This window comes from Mustela erminea, chromosome 20, assembly GCF_009829155.1.
Source record: "Mustela erminea isolate mMusErm1 chromosome 20, mMusErm1.Pri, whole genome shotgun sequence".
NCBI classification, from domain to species: domain Eukaryota; kingdom Metazoa; phylum Chordata; class Mammalia; order Carnivora; family Mustelidae; genus Mustela; species Mustela erminea.
Genome location: NC_045633.1, coordinates 5,643,507 through 5,670,620, shown reverse-complemented (window position 1 = coordinate 5,670,620; position 27,114 = coordinate 5,643,507). Strand labels below are relative to the sequence as shown.

Here is a 27,114-nt window from a genome sequence, read left to right as displayed (position 1 = left end):
GGGGGGGGTCGCAGCCGCGCTGGGGGGCGTGGACTTGCAAACTAGGAGAACTGCGCCTTTAAGGGGCGGGGCCGCGCCCTCTGTGGCAGAAGCGGATTGGCTGGGAGAGGCCCCGGAAGTGATGCACGGGGAAGCCCACGTGTGCGCTTCCATCCCACATGGCGGTGCTCCTGAAGAGGTTGCTGCAGTCGGCGAGGCACCCTGCGGCCTCGGGCCGGCCCATGGGACGGCGCGAGGCCAGCCTGGGCACTGATCCCGGGGCTGTGGTGCGGGTGCGGTTCGCCCCCAGTCCCACAGGTAACCTTGGCGGACGTGACGCTGCAGGTCGATGTCCCCCGTCCCGTGCCCGCCCCCTGAATGTTCCCGGACGAATCCCTTCCGGTGGAGTCTGACCGGGGTGGGGGTGGGGGTGCAGCGAGACCCCATTTTACAGAGGCAGAAGCAGGTCCACGAGCGTAAATTACTCATACAGCCAGGAAGTTCTTTGTGTGCCATCCCTTTAGGTCTCTCATTCGCGTACTCAGTAAATGTGTATCGAATACAGACCGTGTACTAGGTACGGTCCTAGGCGTTGGCACACAGTGGTCATCGGGCACGCAAGGCTCCGGTTCTCAAGAAGCCTACACGGGAGTGGCCGCGACAAACCACGTGCAAAAGGAACTGCCTTTAGACAATCGCATGGGCCATGTGAGAAATGAAGCAGGGTAGGGACCCGACGGTTAGGTAGGAAGCTCAGGAAGGCCTTGTTGAGGACGTAGCATTTGAGCTGAGAACCCAAAGACCAGCTAGCCGCCCAGAAGCCTGTAGGAGGAAAGAGGAAGCTGCAGGTGCAAGGCCCTGTGGTTAGTGGTGTTGGTGCTCAGCAAGCCAGAGAGTGAGGCAGGGCGCTCATTGTTTACCCTAGTGGAGATCTTGTTAGAGCCTCCCCGCTAGTTCCCCCGGTTTTTTTTTTTTCTCAAGGAGCCCGCCACCTGCCCTCTCAACACAGAGCGTGCCTCTCATTCTGGACCTTAGGGTCCGCATGTAAGGCTTCCCTGTGTGACAAGACCCCAGCTACACAGAGTGACAGGATCTTTCACTGCAGGCAGTCGGCTTCTCAAACCATTGTGACAGGACTGGTTCTGAACTCCCAAACGATTATGGATCAGTATTTTTATAGAACCAATATAAATGAGTAAGAGGAGAATTATTAAAAGCATACAAAATGTGAGCCTATTTTTATTGGGTTCACCGATACAAAGTTACTCTGTCAGATTGCTATTAAGTTTCTAAACATTTATGCTCCGTTTCCCTTCGTGGTTGTGAACTGGCAACAGTTTGCAGACCAGCATTGGTCTACACCTTCTTTGCAGAGCACTCAGTAGCTGGGTGCCAAAGCCTGGGATTGCTGGTTTTGCCACTTCTCAGCTGTGTGACATGGGCAAATTGCATATCCTTTCTGAGCTTCTGAGCTTTACTCTCTATCAAACACGGCTAGTGATGGTACCTGCCTCATGGGTTTGCGCTAATGCAGCTGAGGCACTTCGCAAGGACTGGTACTCCTAGAGCTTAATAAACAATATTCTCTATTATAGCTCTCATTTTCCTTGCTGATTTGCATATGGAAAAGGCTGTTGACTACAGACAGATAGAATTATCAAGCAACTGAGATCACTTATTGCTAAAATTAATGGAAAGCTGTACTTCGATCAATATTTAGGTCTCCCAACAGCTGTGTAAAGGAGGTTTCCATTTTTTGTTTTTAATCTCTAACAGATGAGACTAAGCTCAGACCAGTGAAGTAGAGTGCCCAAGGGATAGCAATCAATAAATGGATGCAGAATTTAAATCCACATTTATTTGATTTAAGAGATCTTTCTTTCAATTACCGAACCCCCATCTTCCATCTTGGGGACCACTGATTTTGTGGTAGCTTTGCGATAACTAGCAGAAAGTCACACATAATCAGTGTTGAATGGGAGTTTACCTGACTACAGAAGAGGCCTTCGTGTCCTGTGCTGCCTCCTGTTCCTGTAAATGCAGAGAAGCTCATCGTGGAGACGGGGCTGTGGCCTGGACAAGAGAAGACAGGATAAGGGGAAATGGCAAAATGCTTAATGTGAATCTTTCAGCCAGGAATGATGGAAAGGTAAAATCTTAGGAGTTTGAACTCAGGTGAAGAGAAATACAGTGGAATCAACTATTACTTTTGCTTATTGCTTAAGGTCAAACTTCAGATGAAAATCAGAGTATATGCAAAATGTAATTGTATGATATCTTCAGTTTGTAATTAATTTTTTTTAACCCAAGCACATTGTTGAATTTGCACACATTAAGTGTGCATGTGATATGGTTTCCGTGGATAATCCTCTGCTTGTCCTCATTTGTGTAAAACTTGGCCTTGAAGCAAATCTCAAAATAGAACAGAGGGTGCAGCTGGGGAGAGTTGGAGTCTTTACAACATCACACGCTGTAAGACGTGTCTGCTACTTCCAGGATGAGGGGCTAAGCGAGTGGACCACTCCTGTCCTCTGTGGCCATCTGACTCGGTCCTGGTTAGACAGATGGGATGGGGTAGCTGTTTATTGAGCTTTGATACTCCCTGGGACATCCTGTTCCAAGCGGGGCTTGCTAGTCAGTTCATCTTCCCTGTCTTGTCTGAGCTGTTCTCTTCTTTTCTCAGGCTTTTTGCACCTGGGTGGCCTCCGCACTGCCTTGTACAACTATATCTTTGCCAAGAAGCACCAGGGGAGTTTCATCCTTAGGCTGGAGGACACGGATCAGACCCGCCTTGTGCCTGGGGCAGCGGAGAATATTGAGGACATGCTGGAGTGGGCAGGTGAGGCAGGCCGGGGAAGGACCCTCCTCCAAAGGGGAAGAGGGAGCAGGGAGAGGAGCTCAAGGGGCCTCATGGGGCCCAAGATGGAGAATGAGGACTTCCTGGAGAGATGGGTACATTTGTGCTGCCTCGGGTGGCATGTGCCTCCCTAAAACACGCTGAAGCTCCCTGAGGAAAAGCTCCGAGGCTGTTCTGGGGTTCCTGTTCTTACCTCAGGATTTCAGGTCCTGCTGGGAGCCGACAGGAAACACAGGCCAAGCATAAGATGGAGCTGGAGAGGCGCGGCCTGTAGTGAGCAGGAGAAAGCTCCCGCCCCCTGTTCCCGTGTGGGAATGCTGGCCCAGTTCGTTCAATCTTCTCACTTCCCAGAGGAGCCAGAAAACCAGGTTTTTATTACTTTTTTTTTTTTTTTTTAATGAATACTTCCCATTGTTAAACTTGAGCCCAGATTTTTCTTTTTTTAAAAAACCACATTGTGTGAGCCAAACAAAATGTGTGCAGCCTCTAAAATCAGTCTTAGGGGACATTTAATCCAGAGGCCTCCTAGATACCAGGAGGACAAGAAGGAGTGTATGTTCCCTGGGTCAACAGTCGTCTTTCAGGGCAGGTATTACCAGTTACGCTCCACAAGGAAAAATACCAAGACTTTTATGAGATGTGTATCTTATTCTCAGTTAAACTATTAACGAGACTTTGGGTTCTCAAAGGGCAGTCACCGATTTCCTTTGTGCCTTCTGTCATAGAATGTTATAGTAGATGCTTAATCAGGATTAGTTGAATAGGAGTGTCTGGATGGCTCAAATGGGTAGGCGTCTGCCTCCAGCTCAGGTCATGATCCTGGGGCCTGGGGATTGAGCCCCATGTCAGGCTCCCAGCTCACCCGGGGCGTCTGCTTCTCCCTCTCCCTCTGCCTCCCTCCCCTGCTTATGCTTTCTCTCTCTCTCAAATGAAAAAATAACATCTTTTTTTTAAAAAACCAATTACTTGAATAAAGGAATTCATTCATGAAGATCACTTACTATAATGAGGGTCCTGTTCCAGCCCTGAACAGAGACCAGTGCCCAGTAAATAGGGGAGGACAGATGAACAGATTAATTTCTCCTCACTGTGACATTAAGTGTTGATGAGTGCTGTGGAGACAAGGGTAACAGGTTGGGGAACTGGCAGGGAAGGGTGCTGTCTCAGTCAGGGTGGTCTTCTCGGAGGAGATGACCTGAAAGCACGAGATTGCACAATGAAGGGCCAGCCATGTGGTTACCTGGGCGAAGACTGTTCAAAACAAGAGGGCAGAGCAGATAGGAAGGCCCTGCTGCAGGAAAGTGTAGGGTGTGTTAGAGGAGCGGCGAAGACGCCGGTGTGGCCCAAGCACAGTGAGAGGAGCAGAGGGACTGCACATGTGAAGACGGGTTGGCCAGAGCCAAACCAGGTAGCACCAGGCAGAGCAGGATGAAAACTTGGATTTCAGGGTGCGCCTGCGACCCGTCGGGTGCTGTACTAGACACAAGCAGTACAGCGATGAACAGGTCCCACCCTCTGAGCCCCTGGTGTGGCATAGTTTCGTGAGCATGGCCTGCAGTGCCTCAGCAGAGCTCCCCCACACCACCCCCTAGCCTTGTGGTGAGGCAGAGGGAGTGGCTGATTTCTAGAGCTTCCTGCTTCAGGAGTCACTCTGTGTTTTTTGTTTTTTGGTTTGTTTTTGTTTTTGCTTTCTGTGGGGTTTTTTAATTATTGTTACTATTTTGTAATTGACATATAATTCACCTGATAGGAAATTCACCATTTCAAAGTGTACAAATCAGTGGTTTTTTTAGTATATTCGCTGTGGTATGCCAGCCATCACCAATATCCAATTTCAGAACATTTCCATCTTCCCAAAACAAAATCCTGCCCTATTAGCAGTCACTCCTATTCCTGCTTCCTTTCAGCCCCTGGCAGTCGCTAATCTATTTTCTCTCTGTGCAATTTGCCAATTGTGGACACTCTCAGGTAGATGAAACCAGATAATACATACTTTTAGTGACTGGCTTTTCCTTAGCAGAGGGGGTTTGGTGCTACAGCACATGTCACTACTTCATTCCTCTTTGTGACCAAATAATATTCATTGTATGAAAATACCACCTTCTGTTCGTCAGTGGTTGGGCATTTGGATTATTTCCACTTTTTCGACTTTTTTTTTTTTTAAAGATTAATTTTAGAGAGAGAGCAAGGGGAGAGGCAGAGGGAGAAAGAGAATCTCAAGCAGGTTCCCTGCTGAGCACAGAGCCCAACTCGGGGTTCAGTCTCATGACCCTGAAATCATGACCTGAGCTGAAATCGAGAGTCGGACGTGTCACTGAGCCACTTGGGCGCCCCACTTTTTTGAGTCCAATGAATTGGAACTGCTGTGAACGTTTACTTACTAGTTTTTAACCTGAACATACATTTTCAGTTCCCCTAGTGGAACCACTCTTAAGCCCTGGGGCATTCCAAGTGCTGAACATGTTATGGTTAGGCCACGAAAGGGGTCCCACATCTTCAGGATCCCTCTGCACAGCTTCTCAGACGCAGAACCAGGAGTCCGGCTGGGGCCTGCCGGGTTGTGCCCCAACCCATGCTTCCTTCTCCTGAGGGCTGTTCCAGGCCTGGGCTGCCCTCCTGCGCCCTGGGGACCAATGGATGGAAAGGAAGCGCAGTCAAGAGCATGGACTGCAGAGGTGCCTCCGTGATTCCTCATCTGTCGGGCCCCACGACCTTGAACCCTTAGCCTCTCTTATCTCTTAGCTTATCTGTACCAGGAAAATCGCAATAGTAATGACCTCGAGGATTGCCCTGAGGATCACAAGCTTTCCTGTATGCCTGCAGCACATCAGACAGTGCCCAGGAGCCAGTGCTGCAAGCATCTTCATTATTATTATTATTCGTTTTTTAAAGTTTTTATTTATTTATTCGACAGAGAGAGACAGCAAGAGAGGGAACACAAGCAGGGAGAGTGGGAGAGGGAAAAGCAGGCTTCCCGCCAAGCAGGGAGCCCAATGTGGGGCTCGATCCCAGGACCCTGGGATCATGACTTGAGCCGAAGGCAGACGCTTAATGACTGAGCCACCCTGGTGCCCCCATTATTAGTATATGGTGATCATGGTCTCTTGCTGTCACAGGCATCCCGCCTGATGAGAGTCCCCGCCGGGGAGGTCCTGTTGGGCCCTACCAGCAGTCCCAGCGTCTCGAGCTATACGCCCGGGCCACAGAAGCGCTGCTGGAGTCCGGCGCCGCTTACCCCTGCTTCTGTTCACCGCAGCGGCTGGAGCTCCTGAAGAAGGAGGCCCTAAGGAACCACCAGACACCCCGGTGAGAATCCCATCCTCTCAAGGTTTCTTGCCCAAAGTTGTGTATGTCCCTGGGCTGTTGCTGCATAACAGATCACCCCCAGACTGTGGTCACTGCATGGCCTGTGTGGGTCAGGAGCCTGGGCTCAGCCTAGCCAGCTCCCTCGGCTCAGGGTCTTTTGCAAAGCTCCAGTCAAGGTTCGGGCCAGGTTTGCGGTTTTCTCCACGCTTGGCTTTTGGAGGATCTGCTTCTGTGTCTCTCGTGAGGCTGTTGGCAGACCTCGGGCTGTGCTGGCTGTTGCCAGGAGATGCCAGCTCCTTGCCATGCACAGGACAGCTCCTGGCACAGCAGCTGGCTTCTCTTCGAGTGAGTCAGACGGAAAGCAAAAGAAAGCAAGCAAGACAGAAGCCAGAGTCTTTTCGTAACCAAATCAAGGAAGTGACATCTCATCACTTCTGCTGCATTCTGTTCATAAGAAGGCAGCCATAGGTCCATCCTGCACTCCAGACGAGGGGATGCCGCAGGGGCAGAGACCCTGGAGACGGGGCTCACGGAGGCTGTGACAGAGCTGCCTGCCACATTAGCTCTCGGGCAATACTAACGTGTCATTGCAATTATTGGTTGTTCTGAGGAAGTAAAATGTTTTCAGGTCCAGAGAGATACAGATGCAGAGATCTTTCTGAACCCTGACTCTGGCCACTCAGTTGCTCTTGCCATAGACAAATGGCTGTTAGAAGTTTCTTAAGTCTCCTCCAGAGACACTCCACGTAGACCCTGAGAAATGTGTATTGTTTCTCTTCTCCCCACGTTCCAATGCAGCACACAATATGCAGACTGGGCAACTTCCCGTTCCCACTTAACCATCTCGAGGAGACCCAGTCTGCGCTGGCCCATAGGCTTTTTCTTTGGCTTGGGCAATATTCAGCTGTACAGAGGTACCTGCCCTTAACCAGTTTCTTACTAGGGAATCTTTCTGCCATTTTTAATCTGTAGTTCTAACAGAAGAGCTGGGGTGGATCACGGGGACATACATGGTTGTGTGCACATGCGGAGCATTTGTTGGAGACCTTCCCAAATGCGGAACTCCTGGGCCAGTTTGGAGCTTTGATAGACACTGTCCCTGTGGCCCTTGACACTGTCCCTGTGGCCCTATCAGCAGTGGCAGCAGGACACCTGCGTTCTAGTCATTTATTTATTTGGTTGGTTTTAAATAATTTTATTTTTATTTATCTTTTTATTTTTTTTGTTTGCGAGAGAGGATGCATGGGCATGCGCATGCAGGGAGGGTGGGTGGAGGGGCAGAGAGAGAGAGAGAAACCCAAGCAGACTGCATGCTGATCACGGAGCCCAAGATGGGGCTTTATCTCGTGCCCCTGAAACCAAGACCTGAGCTAAAATCGAGAGTCAGATGCTTGACTGGCCAAGCTACCCTAGGCACCCCTATTTTTAAAGAATTTTAAAAACTTTTTTTACGTTTATTTAAATAATTTCTATACCAAAATGGGGCTTAAACTCATAACCTCCAGATCAGGAGACATACATTCTCCTGACTGAGCCAAGGCTCCACAGGCACTGTGCGGCTTGAAGTCACAAACTTGATATCAAACTTGAGCCACCCACGTGCCCCTCATTGCAGCATTGCTCTTTTATTATAAACAGTCTGCTTCTCCGTTGGCAGAAGGTTCTCTTTTAAAATCATGGTCAAGTTGTCATGGAATTCATGCAGCCATTTACCGATTGAACACTTAGCACTGTGTTAAGGAGTGTGTTTTCAAGCTTTACGTTTTCTATCAGGATGCTTTGGGGAGGGGTGCCTGGGTGGCTCAGTGGGTTAAAGCCTCTGCCTTCGGCTCAGGTCATGATCCCAGGGTCCTGGGATCAAGCCCCGCATCGGGTTCTTTGCTCTGCAGGGAGCCTGCTTCCTCCTCTCTCTCTGTCTGCCTGCCTCTCTGCCTACTTGTGATCTCTGTCTGTCAAATAAATAAGTAATTTAAAAAAAAAAAAAAAAAAAAGATGCTTTGGGGAGCAAGTAATGGAATGCCGCGTGGAAAAGGGACAAACCAGGCGCACCGGGCTGGCTTTGTTGGTGGAGCACTCGACTCTTGATCTCAGGGTCATGAGTTTAAGCCCCATCCCGGGGGTAGAGTTTACAAAAAAATAAAGAAAAATAAAGGGACAAGCCAGAGTTTCTCATACTTTAACGTGCAGACAGCTCACCTGGGGATCTAGTCAGCACACAGACTCAGATCCACCAGGTCTGGGATGGGGCCCGGGATGCTGCATTTCGGACAGGCTCCTTGGTGGGGCTGCTACTGGGAGTCCACAGACCATACTTGGAGTAGCCAGGGCATAACTGACAGACATTTGCCACTTACTTTGCAGAAATCTGGAGGTGAGGCAAGAGCTCTTTCTGCCCATGAGTCCTATCCCTGTGCTTTAATAAGACCACTTTTTGCACCCTCCCAGAAAAAAAAAAGAAGTCTGGAGGTGAGAGACTCAAGGATAAAACCAGCAGCTTCAAGACATCAGGGCTATATTTCGGCTCCTCCCGCCTCCCCTGCCCCACCCCCTATCTGTTGTACGGTGCTTCAGTAGCCCCAAGCGTCTCTCCTCATAGGACAACAGCTAAAGAGCACAGAAGCGGAAGGCAAGGAATAAAAAAGGGGGTTTTCCTCTTGTGGCTTTCACTCCTTTCCGAGGACCCTAACCTCCCCTTTGAGTATAGTGGTCTTGCCTGGCCCAGCGGCTGGCATGGGGGAAAGAGATTGCACAATCGGCTACACCAGCAATGATTCCGCCCCTGGGACTCTGCATTTCTCCATTTCCTCGCTAACGAAGAGGGACAGGTTGGCAGGTGGGCGTAAGTGTCTGCTGTGCTGTTATCTAACTCGGTTTTCCGCCATAGCCCTCTTATGCCTGTTCGAGACTGGAAAGAAGGCTAGAGAAGTAAAGGACTTGCCAAGCTTATCTAACTATCAGAGATGAAGACAGAACTCACCTGTGTCTTTGGTACCCTGAGCTACTGTGCTACTCTGCTTCCTGACAGGTATGACAACAGGTGCCGGAACCTGAGCCAGGGGCAGGTGGCCCAGAAGCTAGCCCAAGGCCCCAAACCTGCGATCCGCTTCCGCCTGGAGGGGGAAGCGCCAGCCTTCCAGGACCTGGTGTACGGCTGGAATCGGCATGAGGTGGCAAATGTGGAGGGGGACCCAGTCATCCTGAAAAGCGATGGCTTCCCCACGTATCATCTGGCCTGCGTGGTGGACGACCACCACATGGGCATCAGCCACGTGCTGCGTGGGTCCGAGTGGCTGGTCTCCACCTCCAAGCATCTGCTTCTCTACCAGGCCCTGGGCTGGCAGCCTCCTCGCTTTGCCCACCTGCCCCTGCTGCTCAACAGGGATGGCAGCAAGCTGTCCAAGAGGCAGGGGGACATTTTCTTGGAGCATTTCGCGGCCGCCAACTTCCTGCCGGATGCCTTGCTTGATATCATCACCAACTGTGGCTCGGGGTTTGCAGGTACCCACCCCTGGGAGATTCCAGCAGCGAGGAGAGGGGGGGCTTTGGTTCAGGCCTGCCTGGTCTTCAGCCCTGGCTGCTGCCACCTGCAGCCTGCCCAAGTTCATTCTTGTGTTTATTGAACCAGAAATTGTGTTAAGTGCTGGGGCTACAATAGCGAACAAGATAGATGTAACCCCTGCTCTTAAGGAGCTATAGTCTTGAGCCTCGCCTGCTTCATCTGTAAAATGGGGATAAGTGACTCCCTCATAGGGTTAGGATGCACTGAGTTCATGAGTACAAGGCAGCCAGCCAAGTGTCTGCCACGCAGTAAGCACGAAAATTACAGATCTTTTTTTTCCTTTTTTTTTTTTAAAGATTTTATTTATTTATTAGACAGCATGAGCCAGGAGGAGGGGGAGAGGGGGAGGGAGAAGCAGACTCCCCACTGAGCAGGAAGCCCAAGGCAGGGCTCAATCCCAGGACCCTGGGATCATGACCTGAGCTGAAGGCAGCCACTCAACCAACTGAGCCACCCAGGCCCCCGAAAATTACAGATCTTACGATGATGACAATTATATTACTACCACTGTGACAAGTATAAGTTCCAGTAGTATTACAAAGCTTACTATGACCCTAGTTTACTCCAGCTGAGCCTTTATTTGGCCCAAGACTTAGAACCCAGAGGTTAAAGCAGCAGCAAATTAGGGTGACCTCTTTGTGGAGGGGGTTTCTGAAAAATGCGGCAGTGGTAGTCTGCTTATTGTTCCTTCTGCTGTTACCTGGTTTGCTCCTTGAAATATCCTTGGGAGGTATGTATTATCACTGCTATTTCTAAGAGAATTGAGCGGCTCAGAGAGGTTTGCTAAAGTCACACAGCCTGTAAGGGACATGGCAGAGGCCCCCTTGAGGCCCGGGCCTGACCGCGCTGCCCACCGACTGTATGGGGCGGGGCTGCTGCTCAGGAGGAGGGGCTCCCAGCAAAGTAGTTCTCAACCCTGCCTATGCTTAGGAGTCTCCTGGGAGGCCTGTAAAGCGCACTGATGCTCAGACTGCATCCCAGAGCAGTGGAATCACAGTCTCCAGGCACTGCTGTCCTGCGGCTCGCATCTTTGGGGGCAGTGAGGGTCATTTAGCCTGATTGTTTTCAAACTTGTTTCTTTCTGAGTGACAGAATCCTTTCTGCAAATGAGAGCTCATTCGAGCCCTTGATCTAAAAAAGAGCTAGAAGGTAAATCCCTTCAGTTGGAATGCAGTGGGGAGCCCAGAAGGTGCTCACCCAGCCTGCCTTGTGACTGAAAGGAGAGGCAGGGGGCTGAGGCTGGGCATGTCTGCTTGCAGAGAACCAGATGGGCAGGACCTTGCCGGAGTTGATAACACAGTTTGACCTGACCCGAGTCACCTGCCACTCAGCCCTGTTGGACCTGGAGAAGCTTCCAGAATTCAACAGGTGAGTGGGAAACCTGTGGTGGGGGGCAGCTGGTGGGAAAGGGCTTTCTCGATGATGATGGGTCCCCGGGGCAAAGGGTCTAGCAGGCTTTGGAGTCACATGGACCTGATTTGACTGTGGGCTCAGGTGTCTAACATTCTGTGACCTGACACAAAGTTTGTAAGTCACCTAAGCTCCCTCTCTTTCCTCTTCTTGAACATGGGGCTGATAACAGGACCCACCTTGTGCAATTGCCTTGAGAGTTCAATAAAATTAAATGTTGCGTCAAAGTCCTTGCGCAGCCTCTGGCACATAGAAAGTGTTCAGTAAGTGGTAGGTGCTGTTTTTGTCATTGCTATTGTCCCACCCATCCCGGGCCTGGATTCTGTTAACCACGGCCTGGAGAAGGGGGATCTTCATCTTGGAATCACCCCCCACCTCCCTCAGCCAGCGGTGAATGAGCACTGTCTCGTGGCACCTGTTGTACATTTCACGTAGTTCTTCACTCAAACTAATAAACCCAGTTACGGTTCAGATCACTGTTGACATATCCGTCTAAGGGCCTCAGTGGTAAAGCCAGCGGACAGAGGTGTACTTAAGGGACAAGGGACTCAGTGCCCTCTCCTGAGCACTGGTTTGGAAACAGGCTTCTCAGTGCTTTACTTGTGTGAGCCCAGAGAATTCACATGGACTGCAGGTGTTTTAAGGATGTTACTTCATTTATTTCTACCGTTGGACTTCTGAGGTCGGTTGCCCGACTAAGCTCTATTTTGCAGATGCAGAAACTGAGACCTAGGGCAGTCCCATGACTAGCCCAAGTTCACACAGTAAACAGCAGGCTTCTCTTGAGTGGGGCATTCCGGAGCGAATGTAACTTATACGCTACCTGATTATAGGGGAAGCAGTGTCTCAGGGAAATGGAGACAGGACTGGGGAGATAGCTGGTGACCCATTCTAGTCCCCCCCGGAGCATGAGGGCAGCCAGAGGAAGGTAGAGGTGGGCTTTGCTCAGTATGAATCAGGGAGGAGATGCAGTGTTGGAACCGATGGCTGTGGGTCTAATGCAGGTAAAGCTGTCACGTTTAGATGTTTCTAGCATCAAGCACTGCTGTGATTATGTCAGTGCTAGTAGTAAAGGCAGTAATAGCTGTCACAGCAGTCCTAGAGGTGCGGTGGGAGTAGTAACAGTAAAGACCATCTGTTAGCACTTCTGCCTCCCGGGCCCTGGACCGGATGAGTGTTATCTCAAGCTTGGCCACTAGGGTCCCTTAATTGCTTGCTTTCCACTGTCTCCTCTTGCTGCTAAGGCAGTCTTAGGAACAGTTTCAGCATGTGGTATTAATTCCTTTGTAAGAAAACCGTTCTGTTTTTCGGAGCGTTGAATGCTCTAGATAGCTTCCCAGAGGGTCTCCTCCTTCTACCACTGACACGGGAGCCTCTGTTCCGACTCCCTGCCCGCCTCCAGTGGCCTTGAGCTCTGTGCTTTACAGATGGTCCCTCATTTAATCTGCACAGTGCCCTGTGATGGAGGCCCCCCACCCACCATCATCCCCATGTGATTGGCGAGTATCCTGAGGCTCTGAGCGTGCGTGTAACTTGCTGCAGACATCTCACAGGGCTGGTCTGATCCGTAGGCCTGTCCGGTTCCAGAGCCCAGGAGATACCCACCGCTGCTGCCCACCTTCCACGCCAGAGACCAGGGTGAAGTGCCTGCAGATTGGCCCTCAGGTCCCTCTGACATTGCTGGGGGCAGGGTGAGGGCAGCTTAGCGAGGGGACTGAGGACTCACAGTGCCTGCTTGGAGGCTTGGCTGCTTCCAGAGAGGGAACAAGGCAGGAGAATTCTAGAAAGGTGAACATTCGAACTGATAAGAAAACCTGAACGTTTTAACTCTGAACGTTAGATTGAAGCAGATCTGTCCTCCAAACTGTCCCCTGGCTTTGAATCCTCCAAGTCCGTATTCTTGACCTCCGCCTTTTTGTGCCAGAGCCCCCTGCTTAGAGCTGTGCCAGGAGGCAACACCGGCAGAGTCTGTCTTGTAAACTCAGGTGTCTGTAGAGGCCAGGCCAGCAGCATAGGGGAGGATGGCCGCCAGGAGAGGCCCTGGGGAGCAGAGGGCTAGGCAGACTGGAGTGTTCTGTGCCTGTGAGCTGGGCCTTCTCCACTCCATGCTAGCCACTGAAGCGTGAGGAAGGCGGGCCCTTTGCAGCCAGATCTTCAAATTTCCTGAGAGAGGCCAGAAATCTCTATTTTTATGTGATCTCTTCCTTGTTTAAAATGTTAGCTCCTATTTTAGAAACAATGAAAACAGGATATCTCGCAGGGTTGCTTGGGACTCTCAGGCTGCTGCAGACTTTGGCTAGATCCCTTTCCTGTATATTGTTTCCAGGGTGTGGGATGGGCAGCTCACATAATGTGTCATGCTTCCACCCCCACAAGCTCCCCTGCGGGAAGAGGGTTTGGGGCTGGTGATGCCAGAGTCAGGACAGTCCCTTGGCCTCTCTTACAGGCTGCACCTCTGTCGGCTGGTGAGCAGCGAGACCCAGAGGCGCCAGCTGGTGGGGAAGCTGCAGGCCCTGGTGGAGGAGACGTTCGGGGACCAGATTCAGGACAGGGAGGTCCTGGCCCCAGCCTACGTGGAAAGGATCATCCTGCTGAGACAGGTGTGGCGTTGAGGAGTCGCAGGAGATTGAGGGAGTGGCTGGTGCCCCGTCACTGCCTGTCCTAGTGCGTTGGAGCCCTGTCCACAGCACTCCCAGTGACTGCCTCTTACCCCCCACCCAGGGTCACATTTGCCGCCTGCAGGATCTGGTCTCGCCAGCATACTCCTACCTGTGGACTCGCCCTGCAGTGGGCCGAGCACAGCTGGGCCCCCTCTCAGAGAAGGTGGATGTGATTGCCAAGCGTGTGCTGGGGTGAGTTCCTACAGGCCAAGCCCAAGGCTCTGCACCCGACTTCCCTCTCTCTCCCAGGACCCTTCTCCCAGGGCTGACTGTGAGGTCCCCGCACCAGCCTCCATGGCTGGCAAGAGGGTCTGGACAGAGCTGACTGGGTCTGTATGGAAGAGAGGCTTCCCCAGAGGACCCCAGACCCTCCCCGAAAGGGGCGGCATGTTTGGGCTTTGGGAGTGGGTCCCCGTGGCTTCCCTCCCAGTACCGCCACTTACCCGGTTATTCTCCTGCCCACACGGCGTCGCTGTGGCCAACTTACCACACCTCTTTGAGCTCCCATTTCCTCGTCTCCAAGGTAAAGTTGACATTATAGTCCTTACCGCGACAGGAACAGAAGTACAACCAAACTGACTTAAGCCAAGCCTCATGCAGGAGCCAAAACTGTGTCATCAAGACCTACTTTTTCTCTCTCTGTCCCTTTGACCTTCTGTTCCACACTTCTCCATGCTGGCTCCTTCCTCTGCAGGGAGTCTGTGCTGGGTGGGTGGAGGGTGGGACTCTATCAGACGACAGAGAGGACAGTGCTGACCCATGTGGAAGTGGCCATCCGAGGCTGGAGAGCTTTTCCCATGTCTCAAGGGTCTTGCTGTCCCTAGATTTTGCTCTGGTCTACGCGGTACATGGTGGCTCACAGACCATCCACAATTAAGCCAGAACAAGAAGGAGGACAAGGGAAGGACAGGACACTCCTTCCCCTTCCAGACCTGACTTACGGGTTACACGTTCATTTCTGCCCGTATCCCGCTGACTAGAACGCCTGTCTTGGCAGCCATAGCAAGCCACAGGGGAGTTTGGAAAGTGTCGATTTTTTTTAACTTGGCAGCCATGAGGCTGGCAAAAAATTTTCTCTCTGCCTGTGAAAAGGGGAAACGCTGGAAGGGAGCATTAGTAGCCTCTCGTGTCTGCGCCAACACCACAGAGCCTCAGCCGTGTCTTGCGATGAGCTCCGATGCAGCCTGGTTAGCCTTGTTGTCCTGTCTCCGAACCAGTCATTAAAGCCTGGAGAGCGTAACGTACCAGTCAGTGCAGGTTAGCTTATCCTTCTCCTGGGTTCTAAATGGATCCCCAGCCAGGGCACATGGGCTGAGAATGAGAGCCAGGCGATTCCCCAAGATTTGGGCTATCAGGAGGAAGACAGACGGATGGTGGGCAGCAAAACCCACAGTGTCCTCTTCACTTATCTCCTTCCGCCTTAATTGCAGAGATTAAAGTAGGTAATAAGTGTTTGCTTGTGCACATGCCCTCAGTGGGCTGTTTTATACGTTCTGTACGTTAGGTACATAGATTCATGCGAGGGCTGTGTGTGTGTGTGTGTGTGTGTGTGTGTGTATACACACTTAAATTCACAGCAACCTAATGAAGGAGCAGGTTAAAATGTTATCCCCATTTTATAGATGAGAAAATCAAGACGCAGAGAGGCTAAGTAACTTGTCTAAAATAATAGTAAGTTGGAGGAGCAGGAATTCAAACCCAAACCTTGTAGGCTGGGCCTACAAGGCCTTATGTTTCTCTGCAAAGTGCTTGAAAAGCACCTGATTCCCGGAAACCTAAAAATATTGAGAAGTGATAAGAAAATAAGCATGCAGCCAAAAATTACAGTAACATACAAATGGTGCAAGAAGGTCTATTAGCAAAAAATGTGTTGTCTGTCCTCTAGCCCCCGACAGAAATGCACCACCGTTAGCAGTTTCCTTTGCGTAATGTCAGAGTATTCAACCATATGGGTATATGGCTCCATTCTTAGAAGTTCTTAAATTTTAGATGTAATATTTTGGTTAGGGACACATTCAGATCTCTCAAACCTGGGTCTAAAGCCTAGAAAGTATAAAAAAGGTAAATAATTGGGAAACCCATTTTTATCCTTGCCCCATCCACCCAGTTCCAGAACCCTCTGTCCATACCTACTACTATTCCTAGTTAAATCTAAAGGAGCCTTCTTTTTTTTTTAAAGAGTTTATTTATTTATTTGACAGAGAGACAGAGAGCACAAGCAAGCAGAGCGACCGGCAGAGGGAGAGAGAGAGAAACAGGCTCTCTGCTAAGCAGGGAGCCTGATGCGGGGCTTGATCCCAGGACCCTAGAATCATGACCTGAGCCAAAGGCGGCCGCTTAACCAACTGAGCCACCCAGGCGCCCCAAGGATCCTTCTTTTCTACACAAAAATACGGTAACACTTTGGTGTGTTTCTGGTGTGTTGTCTTTTTCACTTAAGATACTTGTGGATCAGGGGCACCTGGGTGGCTCAGTGGGTTAAAGCCTCTGCCTTCGGCTCAAGTCATGATCCCAGGGTCCTGGGATGGAGCCCGACATCAGGCTCTCTGCTCAGTGGGGAGCCTGCTTCCTCCTCTCTCTCTCTGCCTGTCTCTCTGCCTACTTGTGACAGACAGAGGTCTGTCAAAAAAAAAAAAAAAAAGATACTTGTGGTTCTGCTCAGTGCTTAGAGAGCATTCTGATTGTTTTCTGCAGCTACACCAATCCCGTTATGAAACCACATTACCATGATTTATTTAACTCGTTTCCTGCTGATAGACATTTGGACTGCTTCCAGATTTTGCTGTTACAAACAATGCTGCAGTGAATAGCCACATATAGACATCATTAAGCAGGTTAGCAAGTGTATCTCCAGGATTAATTCCCAAGAGCCATTATTATTAATACTCCTTTAATTTAGGGCATTCCACCATAGGGGCTCTAAGTTCTAATTCACCAGGACCATGCCTTAACTCCCCATCCCTGCCACAGGGTTAGGCTTCAGAGACAGTCTGAGGCTCCCACTCAAGGCAGGAAAACCAATACCCAAGCATCCCAGGGCTGCCAGATTTCCCTTCTGTGTCCACGCCCAGCTCTGGGCCAGCTCTCACGTGTCCAGAGCTGCCATTGTTGGCCACCTGGGGCCTGTCACTCTTTCACCAGCTCCTTGGCAGCCTGCTTCCCCACAGTGACGTGGAGGAGAATACCTGTTTTTTCCCACGCTACGTTTTATGTTTTCCGTATTTTGTCTCCCGGAGTTTGGAAGGAACAGTTCTCACGTGGCCCGGTTAATAATGCGGTAAGGATAGTTACTCTGGCGTCCCGTTGGAACTCAGCTGCTCAAATACTAGAGTTAGGGACGGAATCTGTCAGTCCGCAGCGCAGTCTCTTCACGTTCCTGCTGAATGCAGCCCTCTTCACGAAGCCCGGCCCTGGAAGGGGGCTCCCTGGACCCCGACGTGCGCAGGCGGCATCATGGTCGGCCTCGTGGATCGTCCGCGCTGGCAGAGCTCTCCAGCCCCAGCTCCTGTGCAGCATTTCCAGTTTGGAGTCCCCGTAGTAGCCAGAGGAAACTGGCACGGCGCCGGCGAACAGACCCACCCCACCCTGCCCCTGTCCTTTGCTCCAGCTCGGAGTCGTTATGAGTGTTCTTTTTTGGCAAGTGCAGTTCTGAGTGCCTGGGGAGTCTCTTGAAACTCGAGCGCACGCGTGAGAGAGGATCTCAGCTGGCCTGCCAGGAAAGCGGAACGAGGTGGCTGGCCTCTTGCATTTTAGGTCTTAAGTGCCTCAAGCTGTGTGCAAAGAATGGTTGTAGTAAGAAGGGGGCACCAGGCCGGCTAACACGGAGACCTGTCCTCGGTGGCCCCCGGCAGCGGACACCATGACCTTCTCCCGCTTTGGGAACTGTTTCACCCCGGCCTACTTCATCACGTCCAAGTGCAGCAGCCTGCCGAGTACAAGGCCTTCTGGAAGCGCATGCAGGCTGGGGTCACCTCTCTCTTCGTGTAGCTGCATGAGGTGCTGTTCCTGGCCACCAGGAAGGTGGCATCTGTGACTTCACTGCGGAGTTCATAAAGGCCAGTATGGATGTGCAGGTCTGATAGGCCTAAGTCTTACCGTGTCCCAGACTGGAGGCAAGGGGGCATGGTTGCTGCCCTAAAAATTCAAAGGGAAGGAAGAGAAGAAAGAAGAAGGAAGGAAGGGAGAACATGTTTGTAAGCAAGTTGGTGGCAGTGCTGGTAGGGCACTGGCGTCTCCTGCTGTCCTTCCTGCACTTCTGTGCGGTTCGCCCCTCCCCCTCATCCCCAGGAGTCCTCCTGGGAATTTCCCAGAGAGCTTCCTTCTTCTGTCCTGTGTCTAACCTGTTCTGAAGTTCGTTTTGTTGTTCTTGTTTTGAAGATTCTCTCGCAAGGTCCCTCAGCTCTTGGGTAGAAAAATGTCAGCTACTTAATCTTTTAATGAAATACCAGATCAAATACTTTGGAGTACTTACTGTCTATTCAAGCAGTGAATGTACTTAGTTCCTGACAAGTTTTAACTTAGCCCCACCAGCGCCCTGTGAGGTGCAGCCACTTTACAGATGAGAAGACAGGCATAGAGATCACTTAACATTGAGGTAGAAATTAGTAAATTTCCTATTATGGAGTTTTCCTATATTGAGCTTGGATTATCTGTGAATGTGGTCCCTTGGTTGTTTGTCTTCCTCAGCTTGGATGGGGATGAGGATAGTAGATCTTCCTTCCCTCCCTTCGCCCCCAAGCAGGCTTGAATACAGGCCTGAAGAGTCCCAGCTGACTGTTAATCTTCTGAAATCCTCCCTCTCACGTACTGGCCACTGGCCCATGCAGGTCCCCATAGACTGGCTCTTTTCTAGTCTTTTGTTGGCTTTTTTTTTTGTTTTAAGTTTATATATTTATTTGCTTGCTTATTTATTTATTACTATTATTATTTTTAAGTAGGCTCCATGCCCAGGGTAGAGCCCCATATGGGACTTGAACTCACAACCCCAAGATCAAGACCTGAGTTGAGATCAGGAGTCAGGCGTTTAACCAACTGAGCCACCTAAGCGCCCCTATTTATTTTTTTAGTAATCTCTGCACCCCACATGGGGCTTGAACTCACAACCCTGAGGTCAAGAATAGCATGCTCTTCCAACTGAGCCAGCCAGGCGCCCCTCTCTTCTAGGCTTTTAGAAGGACCTGATACAAGCTTTACTCAGGACATGCTGAATAGCAAACTGAAGAAGGTATCCGAAGGCCTGGAAGGGACCAAACACAGTACTGTGATGCGGGTCCTCCGAGTGGCCCTCAGCGGGCAGCTGGTAAGTGGGCAGATGGGCCGGATGGTTCCCTGGAGCCCCCCATTCATCCATTCAGCTGACATTCACTGGCCGGCAGTAAGCTCTGATCCGGGGATACAAAGACAAATGGCGCGGGATCGTCCCCTTCAGTCATTCAGCAGATAGTATTTATGGAGTGCCTACTGTGCGCAAGCACCATGTCGGGTACAGTGGGCACAGCAGTGAATGAAACCCACTCCCGGCCTGCCTGGAGCTGGCCATTGACGGCCGGGGAGCGGGGGCGGGGGGCGGGGGGCAAGAGCACGGGCTCCTGGGAGTCAGCCTCAGCCGCAGAAAGTAAAGACAGTAGAAGGCTAACTGTGCCCCTTGGGGTGCAGGCAGCAACACTGGGGTTCCCTGGGTATTCGCTCATTCGGCAGTTTAAGGCAATGAGGCAATGTTTTCTCTTTTCATTCTTAGCAAGGACCCCCTGTAGCCGAGATGATGGTGTCCTTGGGAGTGAGGGAAGTGCGGGAGCGGATACAGAAGGTGCTTTCCAGCTAGAGAGAGGATGTGCAGGAGAGTGGAGACGGCCCTAGGAACCTGGGCGGGCCCGGAAACCGCCTTCAGAGGGAAGCTCGTGGAAGGAACGCCGCGTGGAAACAGTCTCCGAGCGCGCACGCTGCTTCTGTGGCCTCTTCTCATCTCACGTCTGGTCTGGACGGCACGTTAACAGGGCGCCGGTTAGGGGCAGGTTCACACTTGGCTCAGGCTGCCAGACAAGTGCCTGAAACAACAGAAAATGGTTTTCTCACAGTTCTGGAGTCTGGAAGTCCAAGGTCAAGGTGTCAGCAGGTGGGGCTTCCCAGAAGTCTCTCTCCTTGGCTTGCCCACGGCCACCTCTCTGTGTCCTCACAGGGTCTCTCTGGGTGTTCACATCTCCCCTTGAAGGGACGTGGGTCAGGTTGGAGTGAGGCCCATCCTGGTGGCCTAGCTGTAACTTAACCCCAACTTTAGGGGTCCTGTTTCCACATCCAGTCATGTCCTGAGGTCCTGGGGGTTAGGGTGTCAGCATGTGAGTGTTGAGGGGATGCAGGTCAGCCCTTAACAGTGTGGCAGCTTCCTGGACATTGGATCTCGGTTCTCGGGGCCTATTGGGATGTGGAGCAGGGCAGGGTGGCTGGTGCATGCAGGGCTGAACTGGGTGGCAGACCCTCTGGGGCGTGGGAGAGGCGAAGTGACCGTCTGACGAGGGTGAGCGCTGCCTTTTCTACTGCTCTTTGGCCTTGCACGGGGCCGTCCTGTCTCTCCTTCTCTAAAGGTCATCCCTTTCTTGTCTCAGTTCTCTAGGACTTGTCCTTGGGCTGGAGACCTTCACCCTGCCTCTTTCACACCTTTTTCTTCATGTCTACCTCTTCCTTCTGCCCATTATTGTAAGTCTTCGTCTACAGGTTTCTGAAATAAGATGTTCTTTTTATTTATTTATTTAAGTGATTTCTATGCCCCAAATGAGGCTCGAATTTACAACCCCAAGGTCAAGAGTCACATGCTCCTCCAGCTGAGCCAGCCAGGCACCCCTGAAGTAGATGTTCATACTGGGGTAAATAGAAATGGAAGGGTGATGATGGCTGTGTATAAAGACCGTACTGGAAAAAGAATAAATAAAATAACAATTTTTTTAAAGATTTTATTTATTTACTTGACGACAGAGGTCACAAATAGGCAGAGAGAGAGGAGGAAGCAGGCTCCCTGCTGAGCAGAGAGCCTGATGCAGGGCTCGATCCCAGGACCCTGGGATCATGACCTGAGCTGAAGGCAGAGGCTTTAACCCACTGAGCCATCCAGGTGCCCCAAATAACAATGTTTTAAGAAAGACCCTACTGGGGCTTCTGTAGAGTTTCCCCATGTGGCAGCCAGCCTCCAAGTGAGAAACACGGTAGTCCATCCCCATTTAGTTTCCACAACTCTGTAAGAGAGGTATTCTTATTTGTGTTATAAGTAGGGAAACTGAGGCTCAGAGGAGTTAATGAACTGTCTCGAGGTGGTAATGTGAGGCAAAACAAGGATTTAAATTCAGATTTAGGACAATCCGGGGTCAAGTTCAACTCTTAACTGCAGAGTGACATCAGAGCCTCTGCTTCTACAACACAAAGCATAGTTACAAGAAACTGGCTTATGAGTTGGTAAAGCTGCTGCCCCTTCCTCAGTTGGAGGGAGCTGTCTACAAGTGGCATGTGTCTTCAGACGGGGGTGGGGGGGGTTGCTCAGTATTGTGGGTGTGTGTGAAGGAACTCCACACATTGGAAATAACCTCAAGTCTGTCACCCTGTGCTTCTGAGAGCATAGTGAAGTGGTAAAGGCCATGGAGGCCAATTTCTAGATCCAAAAGCCAGTTCTACCACCCACTCACCATGTGATTTCTGTCCCTCAGTTTCCTCATCTGTAAAATGGGGCTGGTAAGTTTTCCTTTCTCAAAGAGTTGTAAGGATAAAAATAGATGTTATATGGAAAGTTCTTAAAACTGCCTGGCACTAGAGGAGCCTGAGCTCAGTCATTAGGCATCTTCCTTAAGCTCAGGTCCTGATCCCAGGGTGCTGGCATCGAGCCCCGCTTTGGGCTATCTGCTCAGCAGGGAGCCTGCTTCTCTTTCTGCCTACCTGCCTCTCTGCCTACTTTTGATCTTTCCCTCTGTCAAATAGATAAATAAAATCTTAAAAAAAAAAAAAAAACACAAGATCTTGTTTGCTAACTTTAAAAATATATATATATTTATTTATTTTAGAGAGAGAAGGAGCAGGGGGAGGGCCAGAAGGAGAGGGAGAGGGAGAAGCAGCGCCCCGCTGAGCTAGAAGCCCAACACAGGCCTTGATCCCAGGACCCAGAGATCTGACCTGAGCTGAAGGCAGATGCCACGCAGGCTCCCCTCCCCCCAAACTAACTTGAACTGCAAAAGGAAGAGAGAGTTAGGACTCTCAGAGATCCAAACAGGAGGACTTCCAGCTAGATCTTTCAAGAGATGAAATCTGTACCTGCCAACCTGCTGGGACCCAAGAAGCTCACTTCTGTCCCTCAGACCACAGTCTCTAACCTTCAGCTGGGTCCACTCCGCTCCTCTTCCCTCTGCAGGCCGGCTTTCTCTTTCTCTCTGTACTTGGCCAGCAACTGCCCCAGCTCTAAAGCCGAATTCTCTCTTATCCTACATTCCCAGTTAGATAACTAGCATTCCGTGTCCAGATTCCCAGGAGGAATCTTATGGGCCTCTTTAGGGTCAGCTGTCTACACACGGTTCAGTCATCTGTGACCGGTGGGACAGTCCTGCAATAGCACCGTGGCTGCAGGGGGGCCCACCGTACTGAATAGGGAGACTGGTTCCTTCCCCTCAGCACATTCTCTGTGCCGCTCAGGATCTTTTCTAGAAAATGATCGTTCTGTAACCACATTTGGAATTTCATTCCCATTGCCTTTATCCTACTTTGTTTCTACATAATACTTATTCCTATACGAAATTCTATAGTGTACTTGAATGTGTTTACTGCCTCCCTTGCTCTAAAGAACATAAGATTAAGACGGGCAGGCAGTCTGTCTCGTTGTTGGTTATAACCATAGTGCCTGGCCTATTGCCTGACACACAGTAGGGAATCAAGTGAAGATCTTATGGAAAAAATAAGGGCCCCATCAGTCAGAACAGTGGTTCTTAGAAGTGGCAGTCATCTTCTGGTCTAACTGCCAAATTCTAATAGTTTCCCAACATCACTGCAAGATTTGCAATTGTGGTTAGCAGGCTGGTCTGCGGCCTGTAATTTGCTTTGAATCCAGCTCTCTGTGAGGCATACATAGCCTTTTTTCTTTTTTCTTCTTCTTTTTTTTTTTTTTTAAGATTTTATTTCTAAGTAATCTCTATATCCTACATGGTGCCTGGACCCACAGCCACAAGATTAAGAGTCACATGCTCTCCTGACTGAGCCAGCCAGGCGTCCCTCTATGACACAGACTTTGGACAAAGACTCTGAAGTGAAGGGTGGGGACAAATGGAAGTCATCTATTCATCAGTTAATATATTCATCATACGACAAAACTGCTACCTTCCCAGGGACCGAGAGTGTTGAATACTTAGAAAGTGAGTACCCTCTAGCTGATAGCAGGGTCCAGAGAGGGAGGCTTTTATTTATTTATTTATTTATTTTTAAAGATTTTATTTATTTATTTGACAGCAGAAATCAAAACTAGGCAGACAGGCGGGGGCGGGAGGCAGCAGGCTCCCTGATGAGCAGAGAGCTCAACGTGGGGCTCAATCCCAGGACCCTGGGATCATGACCCGAGCCAAAGGCAGAGGCCTCAATCCACTGAGCCACCCAGCACCCCATTTTTTTTTTAAGATTTTATTTATTTATTTGATCATAAGTAGGCAGGCAGAGAGAGAGAGAGGGAAGCAGGCTCCCCACTGAGCGGAGAACCGGATGCGGGACTTGATCCCAGCACCCTGAGATCATGACAAGAGCTGAAGGCAGAGGCTTAACCCACTGAGACACCCAGGCACCCCCAGAGGGAGGCTTTTAGTAACTTCAGGGGTACCAGAAGCTTTATAGATGAAGTGACCTTTGAACAAGGTTCTAAGGGATGAGTAGGAGTTTCCCAGGTCTCGGTGTTGGAAGGGTATTCCGAGTAAAAGGAGGAAAGGAGAACTTCACAAAGATGAGCATGGTCGGATGTAAGAGTAGGAGTTGAAGGGGTGTAGAAAGTTGCTGAGAAACCAGGCAGCGGACAATTCCAAATGGCCCTTTTTTTTTCCTTTAAGATTTTTCTTTATTCGACAGAGAAAGAGCATGTGCAGGAGGGGCAGAGGGGGAAGCAGGCTCCCCGCTGAGCAGAGACCACCCCACCCCCCCACCCCCAGTGGGTCTCAATCCCAGGCCCCTGGGATCATGACCTGAGTTGAAGGCAGACACTTAACTGACCAAGCCACCCAGGCGCCCCCCAAAATGGCCCTTCTTTGCCAGGTTAAGGGTATCAGGGTACACCATCTGATGGAAATAGCAACAAAAACAACTGAGATTCAAACCAGCTTAAAATAAAATCTAGTATTTCATGTAACAGGAAGTTCAGGAGGTAAGGCAGGCTCTAGGGTGGGTTAATTTAACGTTCAGTGACGTCCGTAAGGACCCCAGGTCTCTGCGTTTCCATCTCTGCTGTATTGGCCCCAGCCAACAGCCTTGGGTTGGTTTCCTGTGCTGACAATTGGCTCGCCTTAAGAGCTTGGGCCTCTCTGCACTTCCTCCTTCGTGTGCTGTCAGAGATGGTGGCTTTCTGCAGCTCTCCCTAAATGCAAAGAAGCTTTTCTCCAAGCACCCTTTACTGCTTTACTTCCCCATTCTTGAACTTCTGGGGAAGGAGGGGAAGCATCTGCATAGGTCGGTCAGACCCAGAGCTGGGGGCAGGGCAAGCTCTTCCCTGAGGTACACGGCTGGGTTGGGGAGCCCTGGGCACTTGAACACAGTGCGGGTTCTCTTGGTGAAGACATGAGTTAGCTCTTCGGGAGATGGAAGGTGAGGAGCCTTTGAAATGTTTTAAGCGAGGAAGCGACGTGATCGGATTATTTGAAAGGTCCTCCTGAGAGCTTTGCTGCTGCGAATGTGAGCGGAACCAGACCAGAAGCAGGGAGCCCTGGTAGGAGATGATGGGGGAGGGAGGCACAAAGGAGGGCTGTGGTTGGGCGAAGCCGCGCTTCCTCTTCACAGCCTGACCCTGCTCTGTCTCCCCAGCTGCCCTTCACGCCTCACAGCCCCTCACATGCCCTCTTGTCTGGCTCCAAGCACAGAAGCCTTCCCGAGGTCCCCAGTCACATCTCCTTCCTGCCTTCGTACTGCTGTTCTCTGCGGCTGGAAGACCTGTCTCCCCGCTCTTCTCTGGCTGTGCCCGGTCACCTCCGACTTCTTCCCAGGAGGTCTTCCTGTTGTCCTTCTTCAGCAGCACCCTCTCCTTTCCCAAAGCACACAACTGCAATGGATTCCGTGGCCGGTCGGCTATGTGAGGAGTTCTGCGGTGATTTGCTGGTGTCAGGAAGGTCCAGAAGGACGAGGCTTCCTGTCTTCACCACCGTACCCCTGGTGGTGAGAATAGCTCTGCTTCACACGGTGGCTGCCCACAGACACTGTTGAGTCACAGACCAGATCCACCTCTGATTGGATCAGATGGTCAGGGTGAGCAGTCCCGTGCACGGGTGCTGGCTTCGCTGAGGTCCCTATGTTTAGTGAGAATGCTGCAGTGTCCAGGAACTTCACATCACTGGGGGTAACTATTTTCATTAGTGAGTCACTGGATATGAATGTGGTTTTTTTTTTTTTTTTTTAATTTGGAAGGCAATACAAGTTTGTCTTGGCACTTGTGCTCATTATCATGGCCTGGGGGATCTCCAACTTAATCCTTTATAGCTGGGCCAAATGTTAGGGTCATGGCCTTTTCCTCTAGGCCAGAGCCCCCTCAACTCTGCCCCCTCCCACCACTTCGCCAATCCTGATGGCAGTAGGACAGCCCAGCCAGAGAGGGGAGGCTTTCATCACCTGTAGAACACCTCTAAACCGAGTCCATTCAGTTCTAGCTTTATTCATTCATTTGACAAATACCTGTTGTGTGCCAGGCCCTCTGATGCCTGGGGATGTGGAGAGGAATAATAAAGGCTCATTAATTATAGACGCTCAGGGGTGCCTGAGGGGCTCAGTCTGTTAAGCATCTGCCTTCTGCTCAGGTCATGATCCTCACATCGGGCTCCCTGCTCAGCGAGGAGTCTGCTTCTCCTCCTGCCCTCTCCCTCTGTCCCTCCCGGTCCTGTGCCCGTGTTCTCTCTCACTCACTCTCTCAAATAAATAAAATCTTTAGGGGCACCTGGGTGGCTCAGTGGGTTAAGCCGCTGCCTTCGGCTCAGGTCATGATCTCAGGGTCCTGGGATCGAGTCCCACATCGGGCTCTCTGCTCAGCAGGGAGCCTGCTTCCCTTCCTCTCTCTCTGCCTGCCTCTCTGCCTACTTGCGATCTCTCTTTCTGTCAAATAAATAAATAGATAAATCTTTAAAAATAAATAAATAAATAAATAAATAAAATCTTTAAAAAATGGTAGACACTCAGTCGACAGGAGTTTCTCACCCCCAATTATTTATATGTTTGTATGTGTGTATTTACATTTGTTAAGCTTTAAAAAAAACAAAAAACAAAAGAGAAGGTCCCCCACCTCAGAGAGCCTCTCACGTGAGACTGACAGTAAGGCAGGTGTGTAGCTCATGGTGGAGAACCGATGGAATTGCTACAGGGATATGGAATCCCTGGGTGCGGGGGTGTGTGGGGGAAGCCAGTCAGGGAACGTTTTCTTTAAAAGGAGTTCGGTTTTGCCTTTTTTTTTTTTTTTTTAAATATTTTATTTATTTTATTTGACAGAGAGAGAGATCACAAGTAGGCAAAGAGACAGGCAGAGAGAGAGAGGAGGAAGCAGGCTCCCTGCTGAGCAGAGAGCCCGATGTGGGGTTCGATCCCAGGACACTGGGATCGTGACCTGAGCCGAAGGCAGCGGCTTAATCCACTGAGCCACCCAGGCGCCCCTCGGTTTTGCCTTTTAATTTCAATTTCAGATAAATAGTGAGTAATTATTTAGCATAAGTATGTCCCAGGCAATATTTGGGACATACTTGTACTAAAAAATTTTTGTGTGTGTCTGAAATACAGATTTAACTGGGTTTCCCTTATTTTTATTGGTTAAATGTGGCAGCCCCACACTGAGGTAGTTTGACAGACAGCAGAGGGAGGTCTGTTGCAGGCTGAGGGAACAGGACATACAAAAGAAAGGACTTAAGGTACAGTCACTTCCCATCTGGTGTTTAAAGCTAGATAGGGAGAGCCAGAAGATTCCGGTTCCACCAATAATTATTTTCCATCTATAAAGTGCGGAAGTTCAGTGGTACAGAAACCCAGCCCCCGTCCTGACCTCCCAGTCCACTTCCTTACTACCCACTTACCTTTTATCTCCCTGTTGCAGTCCCTAGGCCAACGGCATCAGCATCGCCTGGAGACTAATGAGAAAGACAGATTCTTGGGCTTCGCCC

At 50.5% G+C, this 27,114-nt stretch overlaps 1 protein-coding gene across 4 annotated transcripts; it reads left to right on the top strand.

Moving 5' to 3' along the window:
- The first annotated feature begins 105 nt into the window (after window positions 1–105).
- EARS2 (glutamyl-tRNA synthetase 2, mitochondrial) lies at window positions 106–20,750 on the top strand. Of its 4 annotated transcripts, none has more exons than XM_032326729.1 (9): window positions 106–297; window positions 2,663–2,818; window positions 5,953–6,142; window positions 9,168–9,640; window positions 10,961–11,069; window positions 13,558–13,711; window positions 13,833–13,963; window positions 18,935–19,070; window positions 19,512–20,750. In XM_032326729.1, the coding sequence occupies exons 1-9, from the start codon at window positions 159–161 to the stop codon at window positions 19,590–19,592; spliced, it is 1,569 nt and encodes a 522-aa protein (XP_032182620.1). In that variant the 5' UTR covers window positions 106–158; the 3' UTR covers window positions 19,593–20,750. The 4 variants fall into 4 exon arrangements, with proteins under 4 accessions (XP_032182620.1, XP_032182622.1, XP_032182619.1 ...); XM_032326728.1 differs by having other exon boundaries at window positions 107–297; window positions 19,509–20,750; XM_032326730.1 differs by lacking the exon at window positions 106–297 and adding an exon at window positions 326–2,128 and having other exon boundaries at window positions 19,509–20,750.
- Window positions 20,751–27,114: the final 6,364 nt, after the last annotated feature.